We start from the raw sequence: 10,000 nt of genomic DNA, 5'->3' as shown, positions 1-10,000 counted from the left end.
GCTTTAAGTATACAGTTACTTACTGGCGCTTTTATTTTGAAAAACAAGCCTCTCCTGGTGCTTGCTTTAAGTATACAGTTACTTACTGGCGCTTTTATTTTGAAAAACAAGCCTCTCCTGGAGCTTGCTTTAAGTATACAGTTACTTACTGGCGCTTTTATTTTGAAAAACAAGCCTCTCCTGGTGCTTGCTTTAAGTATACAGTTACTTACTGGCGCTTTTATTTTGAAAAACAAGCCTCTCCTGGAGCTTGCTTTAAGTATACAGTTACTTACTGGCGCTTTTATTTTGAAAAACAAGCCTCTCCTGGAGCTTGCTTTAAGTATACAGTTACTTACTGGCGCTTTTATTTTGAAAAACAAGCCTCTCCTGGAGCTTGCTTTAAGTATACAGTTACTTACTGGCGATTTTATTTTGAAAAACAAGCCTCTCCTGGAGCTTGCTTTAAGTATACAGTTACTTACTGGCGCTTTTATTTTGAAAAACAAGCCTCTCCTGGAGCTTGCTTTAAGTATACAGTTACTTACTGGCGCTTTTATTTTGAAAAACAAGCCTCTCCTGGAGCTTGCTTTAAGTATACAGTTACTTACTGGCGATTTTATTTTGAAAAACAAGCCTCTCCTGGAGCTTGCTTTAAGTATACAGTTACTTACTGGCGCTTTTATTTTGAAAAACAAGCCTCTCCTGGAGCTTGCTTTAAGTATACAGTTACTTACTGGCGCTTTTATTTTTGAAAAACAAGCCTCTCCTGGAGCTTGCTTTAAGTATACAGTTACTTACTGGCGCTTTTATTTTGAAAAACAAGCCTCTCCTGGAGCTTGCTTTAAGTATACAGTTACTTACTGGCGCTTTTATTTTGAAAAACAAGCCTCTCCTGGTGCTTGCTTTTAAGTATACAGATACATACTGGCGCTTTTATTTTGAAAAACAAGCCTCTCCTGGTGCTTGCTTTAAGTATACAGTTACTTACTGGCGCTTTTATTTTGAAAAACAAGCCTCTCCTGGAGCTTGCTTTAAGTATACAGTTACTTACTGGCGCTTTTATTTTGAAAAACAAGCCTCTCCTGGAGCTTGCTTTAAGTATACAGTTACTTACTGGCGATTTTATTTTGAAAAACAAGCCTCTCCTGGAGCTTGCTTTAAGTATACAGTTACTTACTGGCGATTTTATTTTGAAAAACAAGCCTCTCCTGGAGCTTGCTTTAAGTATACAGTTACTTACTGGCGCTTTTATTTTGAAAAACAAGCCTCTCCTGGAGCTTGCTTTAAGTATACAGTTACTTACTGGCGCTTTTATTTTGAAAAACAAGCCTCTCCTGGAGCTTGCTTTAAGTATACAGTTACTTACTGGCGCTTTTATTTTGAAAAACAAGTCTCTCCTGGAGCTTGCTTTAAGTATACAGTTACTTACTGGCGCTTTTATTTTGAAAAACAAGCCTCTCCTGGAGCTTGCTTTAAGTATACAGTTACTTACTGGCGCTTTTATTTTGAAAAAAAAGCCTCTCCTGGAGCTTGCTTTAAGTATACAGTTACTTACTGGCGCTTTTATTTTGAAAAACAAGCCTCTCCTGGTGCTTGCTTTTAAGTATACAGATACATACTGGCGCTTTTATTTTGAAAAACAAGCCTCTCCTGGTGCTTGCTTTAAGTATACAGTTACTTACTGGCGCTTTTATTTTGAAAAACAAGCCTCTCCTGGAGCTTGCTTTAAGTATACAGTTACTTACTGGCGCTTTTATTTTGAAAAACAAGCCTCTCCTGGAGCTTGCTTTAAGTATACAGTTACTTACTGGTGCTTTTATTTTGAAAAACAAGCCTCTCCTGGAGCTTGCTTTAAGTATACAGTTACTTACTGGCGCTTTTATTTTGAAAAACAAGCCTCTCCTGGAGCTTGCTTTAAGTATACAGTTACTTACTGGCGCTTTTATTTTGAAAAACAAGCCTCTCCTGGAGCTTGCTTTAAGTATACAGTTACTTACTGGCGATTTTATTTTGAAAAACAAGCCTCTCCTGGAGCTTGCTTTAAGTATACAGTTACTTACTGGCGCTTTTATTTTGAAAAACAAGTCTCTCCTGGAGCTTGCTTTAAGTATACAGTTACTTACTGGCGCTTTTATTTTGAAAAACAAGCCTCTCCTGGAGCTTGCTTTAAGTATACAGTTACTTACTGGCGCTTTTATTTTGAAAAACAAGCCTCTCCTGGAGCTTGCTTTAAGTATACAGTTACTTACCGGCGATTTTATTTTGAAAAACAAGCCTCTCCTGGAGCTTGCTTTAAGTATACAGTTACTTACTGGCGCTTTTATTTTGAAAAACAAGCCTCTCCTGGAGCTTGCTTTAAGTATACAGTTACTTACTGGCGCTTTTATTTTGAAAAACAAGCCTCTCCTGGAGCTTGCTTTAAGTATACAGTTACTTACTGGCGCTTTTATTTTGAAAAACAAGCCTCTCCTGGAGCTTGCTTTAAGTATACAGTTACTTACTGGCGCTTTTATTTTGAAAAACAAGCCTCTCCTGGAGCTTGCTTAAGTATAGTTACTTACTGGCGCTTTTATTTTGAAAAACAAGTCTCTCCTGGAGCTTGCTTTAAGTATACAGTTACTTACTGGCGATTTTATTTTGAAAAAAAAAGCCTCTCCTGGAGCTTGCTTTAAGTATACAGTTACTTACTGGCGCTTTTATTTTGAAAAACAAGCCTCTCCTGGAGCTTGCTTTAAGTATACAGTTACTAACTGGCGCTTTTATTTTGAAAAACCAGCCTCTCCTGGAGCTTGCTTTAAGTATACAGATACTTACCCCGGAGTTAACAGTATTTTGAACTTTCGTTTCATCACCCTCATCACATCTAAATCTACGCCCATGTGACCTGGCTGACGGAGGACTTTGTTACCTTCCTTCCTGTCGTTTCTCTCCACATCGATGTAGAACACGGGGATCCTGTCTCTCTTGTTGTCGTCGTCAGAGTGGTCGATGTACGGGATGTCGATGCTCCAGAAGGAAAGGTTCCTCAGAGACCCAGCTGAGCCAGGAGGCTCCGCGGGGGAGTCGTCCTCCATCACCACTGTGGCCTCCTCCACCTGCAAGGAGACACATACAACATCTAAAATACTTTCCTATTTCCTTTCTATGAATTCACTTAGGACACAGCTTCCCTACAGTAGGACTCATGGTGTCTTTGAAACAAAGTAAGACTAGTCCTCGTTGTGTTACTAATTGAGAAAGGAGACGGTAACACCAATTCATTTGAGGGTGTTGAAGTGAGCGTCTTCATCGTCAGAGAAAGCTGTGCTCGTGTACAGACAGAACTCTTTGAATTAGGAAGAAGAAGTGAAACCCTCACCATGTCTTCGTCCATATCGTTCATGTTGCAGGGCGGCAACATCGATCCCTCCATCGTCGTGTTTCTAAACACACCTTTTATTTTACTGCCAATCCTGCTGATCCCAAACGACTCGCCTCGCTTCGACATGTTCCTACAGAAAACAGAGAAAATTACTCTACTTTAAAGAGTCCTCTCCTGCTGATGTTCAGGTGTATATCAGTATGTAGTGTATCTACTTTAAAGAGTCCTCTCCTGCTGATGTTCAGGTGTATATCAGTATGTAGTGTCTCTACTTTAAAGAGTCCTCTCCTGCTGATGTTCAGGTGTATATCAGTATGTAGTGTCTCTACTTTAAAGAGTCCTCTCCTGCTGATGTTCAGGTGTATATCAGTATGTAGTGTCTCTACTTTAAAGAGTCCTCTCCTGCTGATGTTCAGGTGTATATCAGTATGTAGTGTCTCTACTTTAAAGAGTCCTCTCCTGCTGATGTTCAGGTGTATATCAGTAGTGTCTCTACTTTAAAGAGTTCTCTCCTGCTGATGTTCAGGTGTATATCAGTAGTGTCTCTACTTTAAAGAGTTCTCTCCTGCTGACGTGCAGGTGTATATCAGTATGTAGTGTCTCTACTTTAAAGAGTGCTCTCCTGCTGATGTTCAGGTGTATATCAGTATGTAGTGTCTCTACTTTAAAGAGTCCTCTTCTGCTGATGTTCAGGTGTATATCAGTATGTAGTGTCTCTACTTTAAAGAGTTCTCTCCTGCTGATGTTCAGGTGTATAATCTAGCTTCTAACACAATGTAAACGATACAGAATCATATAAACAGACATTTTCACATCATTTTGACTAAATATTTTTGCCACATTAACTCCCGTGAGGACTTTTTAAAACCCATGTGTTGTTCAGAGATGAATAATTTAACTCAAACGTGAGGTTAAAACAAAAGTGCAATCATCAGTGTGACATATGAACAAGCACCAAAGCTCAGCCGTGTCTCCAGATGTTAAAATGTGTTTAAAATCTACAGTGGAAAATAAAAAAGAATGCATCCAAACTGCATGCATCACTCTGAGCAGCTTTCAGCTCAAACATGCAGAGCATTACTCACCGACTCTCGTCACAACTGAAGCTATTTCTGGAACAAGATGCAAAGGCAACTTATGACCACAGTTTGGATAAATCACCTTATACACCTGTGTGTGTATTCAGAGGACAGTTCTCACTACTGGACACTTTATTTTAAAGTACACTTATTCACCATCAACTAGTCCATCATTCACATATTAGAGACAAACTACTAGCTTATTCTTTATGAACAAGACTTCACTTTAAAACAGGGAACATATTCTGAGTTAGAAATACCCTAATTTCCGGACTATAAGGCGCACCTGAATATAAGCCGCAGCAGCTAAATAGAATGATGTGTACATATAGAAGCCGCACTGGACTATAAGCCGCAGGTGTTTTAATGTTTCATTACCATATGTAAGGGTTCGTGCACAGAGGGGATTGTCGGGAAAGAGATGGCTGTTTGAGGAAGCTCCCATTTATTAACATTTCAACAAACAAGTTGCATATTTGCATAACGTATTCAAGTGTTAGCATTTAGTGCAATAGTAGCTACAGAACATGTGCTGTGTAAACTGTACTGTATCACATAGCGTTTCAGACACACACACTTTTCAACTTTCAAACTTAAACGGTGCGCTCCCAGCGCACGTACCGGCAGTGATCTACAGCAGTGGTTTTCAACCAGTGGTACGGGGACAAACTGTCTCGCTCTCGTAATGTCTGTTTGTCTTGCTCTCGTTCTGTCTCTCGTACCACTCTCGGTTCCACTTTTACTTTTGCGCGCTACCTGTCTCACTCTTTTCCGGCCTCCAGCTTTTCCTGCTGGAGCCCGCCGCTTAAAGGTGGGGGGCGCGGACCGGCCATAGAGCCCATAGAGTTAAAGGTGGTGGACTGTAACCTGTAACATCCATAGATTTAGGAGGTCCCCTAGTGGCCGTTAGCTGTAACATCCATAGATTTAGGAGGTCCCCTAGTGGCCGCTAGCTGTACAAATCCATAGATTAGCCGCACCGTTATATAAGCCGCAGCGTTGAAAAATGGGAAAAAAGGCGCGGCTTATAGTCCGAAAATTACGGTACCTAATTTTGAGTTATTTTGACACAATAAACACGTAGTTTCATGTCTTGTTCCATAAGAATAGATTTGTTCGGTGTTATTACGGGACAATTACTATTCTTGTGGTACTGCTGCCTTATTAGGCCCATATTGAGCAGAGCATATTAAGACCATAACTCACGTTCAACAACTTCCTTACTTGCAATTAATCAGCACTAATTAGAGGGTTGTTGAGGAAAAAATCTCAACTAATGGCTTATTACTTGTAGAATACGGTCATGTAGAATAAGGCATTAATAAGTGTTTTACAATGACTAATAAAGAGCCAATATACTGATAATATGCATGCTAATGAACAACTAGTTGATGGGGAATATGTGTACCTTAATATAAAGTGTTACCGATAAACCTATATTAAATAATTAGGCTGTTATTACATCTATCTAATGTTTACTGTGATAAACCCAGTTCACTTGATGGTTTCAATCAGGGTGACGAGGTGACCACAAGTGGGACAAAGAGTGTGTTTGTGTGGGACAATGAGGGACATTTTAGTAAGTAGTTTAGGTTTCAATATAATGTCCATCCAACCCTAAAAAATAAACCTTTATATTGAAACGATAGCCTATAAATATGACTTACAACACTTTACTATCGGTGGATTTCTGATAGCTCTCTTTTGTTTTCTAGCTATTGAATAATCAAATGCGGGACATCGTCTCAATTTGTGGGACACGGGGAAAATGAGAAATATGCACAAAAGCGGGACACCTGGTCACCCTAGTTTTAATATTTGTGGTGTTGATATCACGTAAGTAAGAGCTGCAAATGTAATCCTTAAACTATTAATAAATGGCTGACTTTTTTGACTCATATTTATACTGTTTTGGAACGGTTTCATATATTTTTTTTATGATAATTCGATGTTTCCAGCTTCTTAAATGTGAATATTTCCACGTTTCCTAACCCCTCTATGACAGAGAACTAAATATCTAAAGTTACGTAGACATTTGGAAACACAAATCATAATTTTTCACTATTTCTAACAAGATATCGAGTCATTGAGGAAATCATTATCGGTTAATACAAATTGGTAATCAGGTGTTTTCATTATAACCTTTTCTCATTCTTTAGAGATGTCCCGATCCAATCACGTGATCGGGGATCGGAGCCGATCACGTGATTTTCAAAAGATCGGAATCGGGAGAAAAAAAATCGGGGATCGGGATTTTTTATTTTTTATTTTTTAAATCCTTTTTTTTTTAATGTTTTATTCAATGTTACAAAACAAAAATGACCATGTTCAAGTCTTAAAGTCATCCTGAGGCCTTAGTTTTGGTTTCAAATGACACAACATCATGTATGTGTTGCTTCTTTGGGGCTTGTTCTCAGAGACCTGCTTATTTCTCTCAAATCTGGCAACAGAGTGGGCGCAGTGTCTAATTGTAGCAGTAAGCTAACGAGTACTGAAAGCTTTATTTAGTTTTGATCCAATGCTGCACAACTGAACTGATCCAATGCTGCTGTGAAAGAAAGAAGCTATATCCATGTTGGATAGAATATCCAATTTAAATTAAAAAATAACCTTAAGGGACAACTTGAATGCTTTTTTTCCTCTTAATGCATTGCATAAAGATCGGATCGGGAAAAATCGGTATCGGCAAATTGTCAAAATCAAATGATCGGAATCGGATCGGGAGCAAAAAAAGGTGATCGGGACATCCCTATCATTCTTTATTCCTATTTTTCCTAATTCTCTTTTCCACCATTCCATGTGAAATATGCATTAACAGCTAAGTAAACATATGAATATAAATGATGAAACCAACCTGCTGGTTCTGGAGTTCCTGGTGGGAGACTCTGCTCCCCTCAGCAGGTGTCTGAAGTACTGAACAAATAAACAAAAAACAATTCATATAAGAGCTGAAGCACTTACTCAAGTTAGAGTGCATACTGTTGGACAGTATCATTAACAATGAAGCATAAATACATTTATATCTATTTAAATTAAAAATCTACTGCTGACAGAATTGGGTTTTTTTCTTCACTTAATTCGCTGCAGATATGAAGTCGTAACACACAAAGAGCGGTCACCTCGTCACTGTGGCAGAACATGGGGGTGAAGACTCTCTCCAGCAGAGACAGCACGTGTTCGTACGCTTCAAACAGGCAGTGCATCTTCTGCAGCTTCACCACGCCGCCGTAAGGACCTATAGCAACTGAGAGAGACGGGGAGAGTAAACAACAACCACAACAACAACAGAAACATGTAGCACGTAAGAGTTTCACCACGTCGCCGTACGGACCTATAGCAACTGAGAGACACAGGACAGTAAACAACAACAACAGAAACATGTAGCACGTAAGAGCTTCACCAAGCCGCCGTACGGACCTATAGCAACTGAGAGAGACAGGACAGTAAACAACAACAACAGCAAAAACATGTAGCACGTAAGAGTTTCACCACGCCGCCGTACGGACCTATAGCAACTGAGAGAGACGGGGAGAGTAAACAACAACCACAACAACAACAGAAACATGTAGCACGTAAGAGTTTCACCACGTCGCCGTACGGACCTATAGCAACTGAGAGACAAAGGACAGTAAACAACAACAACAACAGAAACATGAAGCACGTAAAAGTTTCACCACGCCGCCATACGGACCTATAGCAACTGAGAGAGACAGGGAGAGTAAACAACAACAACAACAGAAACATGTAGCACGTAAGAGTTTCACCACGCCGCCGTACGGACCTATAGCAACTGAGGGACACAGGACAGTAAACAACAACAACAACAGAAACATGTAGCACGTAAGAGTTTCACCACGACGCCGTACGGACCTATAGCAACTGAGGGACACAGGACAGTAAACAACAACAACAACAGAAACATGTAGCACGTAAGAGTTTCACCACGACGCCGTACGGACCTATAGCAACTGAGGGACACAGGACAGTAAACAACAACAACAACAGAAACATGAAGCACGTAAGAGTTTCACCACGCCGCCGTACAGACCTATAGCAACTGAGGGACACAGGACAGTAAACAACAACAGAAACATGTAGCACGTAAGAGTTTCACCACGCCGCCGTACAGACCTATAGCAACTGAGGGACACAGGACAGTAAACAACAACAGAAACATGAAGCACGTAAGAGTTTCACCACACCGCCGTACGGACCTATAGCAACTGAGGGACACAGGACAGTAAACAACAACAACAACAGAAACATGAAGCACGTAAGAGTTTCACCACGCCGCCGTACGGACCTATAGCAACTGAGAGACACAGGACAGTAAACAACAACCACAACAACAACAGAAACATGAAGCACGTAAAAGTTTCACCACACCGCCGTACGGACCTATAGCAACTGAGAGACACAGGACAGTAAACAACAACAACAACAGAAACATGAAGCACGTAAAAGTTTCACCACGCCGCCGTACGGACCTATAGCAACTGAGGGACACAGGACAGTAAACAACAACAACAACAGAAACATGTAGCACGTAAGAGTTTCACCACGCCGCCGTACGGACCTATAGCAACTGAGAGACACAGGACAGTAAACAACAACAACAACAGAAACATGAAGCACGTAAAAGTTTCACCACGCCGCCGTACGGACCTATAGCAACTGAGGGACACAGGACAGTAAACAACAACAACAACAGAAACATGTAGCACGTAAGAGTTTCACCACGCCGCCGTACGGACCTATAGCAACTGAGGGACACAGGACAGTAAACAACAACAACAACAACAGAAACATGAAGCACGTAAAAGTTTCACCACGCCGCCGTACGGACCTATAGCAACTGAGAGAGACGGGGAGAGTAAACAACAACCACAACAACAACAGAAACATGTAGCACGTAAGAGTTTCACCACGTCGCCGTACGGACCTATAGCAACTGAGAGAGACGGGGAGAGTAAACAACAACCACAACAACAGAAACGTGAAGCACGTAAGAGCTTCACCACGCCGCCGTACGGACCTATAGCAACTGAGGGACACAGGACAGTAAACAACAACAACAGAAACATGTTGCACGTAAGAGTTTCACCACGCCGCCGTACGGACCTATAGCAACTGAGGGACACAGGACAGTAAACAACAACAACAACAGAAACATGTAGCACGTAAGAGTTTCACCACGCCGCCGTACGGACCTATAGCAACTGAGGGACACAGGACAGTAAACAACAACAACAGAAACATGTAGCACGTAAGAGTTTCACCACGCCGCCGTACGGACCTATAGCAGCTGAGGGACACAGGACAGTAAACAACAATTAAGTGTTAATACTACAAACCAACAGTGAAAGATATATCCAGTGTGTATGAAGTTGTAAAGCCTCTCACTGTTCCTGATCTCGTCCACGATGAAGGGGTCGAAGCTGATCTTGTCGATGCTCTCCTCGAGGCAGTACGTCTCGTAGATGTGAACGACCTCTCCGTGCAAACGCTGCAGCTCAGAGTCACTCAGATCAGGACTCAGGATCTTATCGTTGAACTCCTCTGCAGGGAAAACAACCAC

At 41.1% G+C, this 10,000-nt stretch overlaps 1 protein-coding gene and 1 long non-coding RNA gene across 3 annotated transcripts in view; one reads left to right on the top strand and one right to left on the bottom strand.

Moving 5' to 3' along the window:
* LOC307016982 (sorting nexin-14-like) overlaps positions 1–10,000 on the bottom strand; it is a 40,889-nt gene that overhangs the window by 16,975 nt on the left and 13,914 nt on the right. Inside the window, exons 14-19 of one of the 2 annotated variants that reach the window (XM_079646394.1) lie at positions 9,826–9,981; positions 7,542–7,666; positions 7,277–7,335; positions 4,429–4,455; positions 3,341–3,473; positions 2,891–3,077 (exon numbers count right to left, since the gene is read on the bottom strand). In XM_079646394.1, the coding sequence (XP_079502520.1) occupies positions 2,891–3,077; positions 3,341–3,473; positions 4,429–4,455; positions 7,277–7,335; positions 7,542–7,666; positions 9,826–9,981 (687 nt within the window). The remainder of the gene's footprint in view (positions 1–2,890; positions 3,078–3,340; positions 3,474–4,428; positions 4,456–7,276; positions 7,336–7,541; positions 7,667–9,825; positions 9,982–10,000) is intronic. The other variant, XM_079646395.1, reaches the window with a different exon arrangement.
* LOC307017005 lies at positions 3,695–4,145 on the top strand. Its single transcript, XR_013801994.1, has 2 exons — positions 3,695–3,922; positions 4,094–4,145. It is a non-coding gene; the product is annotated as an uncharacterized lncRNA (long non-coding RNA).

This window comes from Notothenia rossii (assembly GCF_949606895.1).
Source record: "Notothenia rossii genome assembly, chromosome: 8".
Classification (NCBI taxonomy): domain Eukaryota; kingdom Metazoa; phylum Chordata; class Actinopteri; order Perciformes; family Nototheniidae; genus Notothenia; species Notothenia rossii.
Note: the sequence above shows the minus strand (reverse complement) of the source record. Positions and strands in the feature narration are given on the sequence as shown.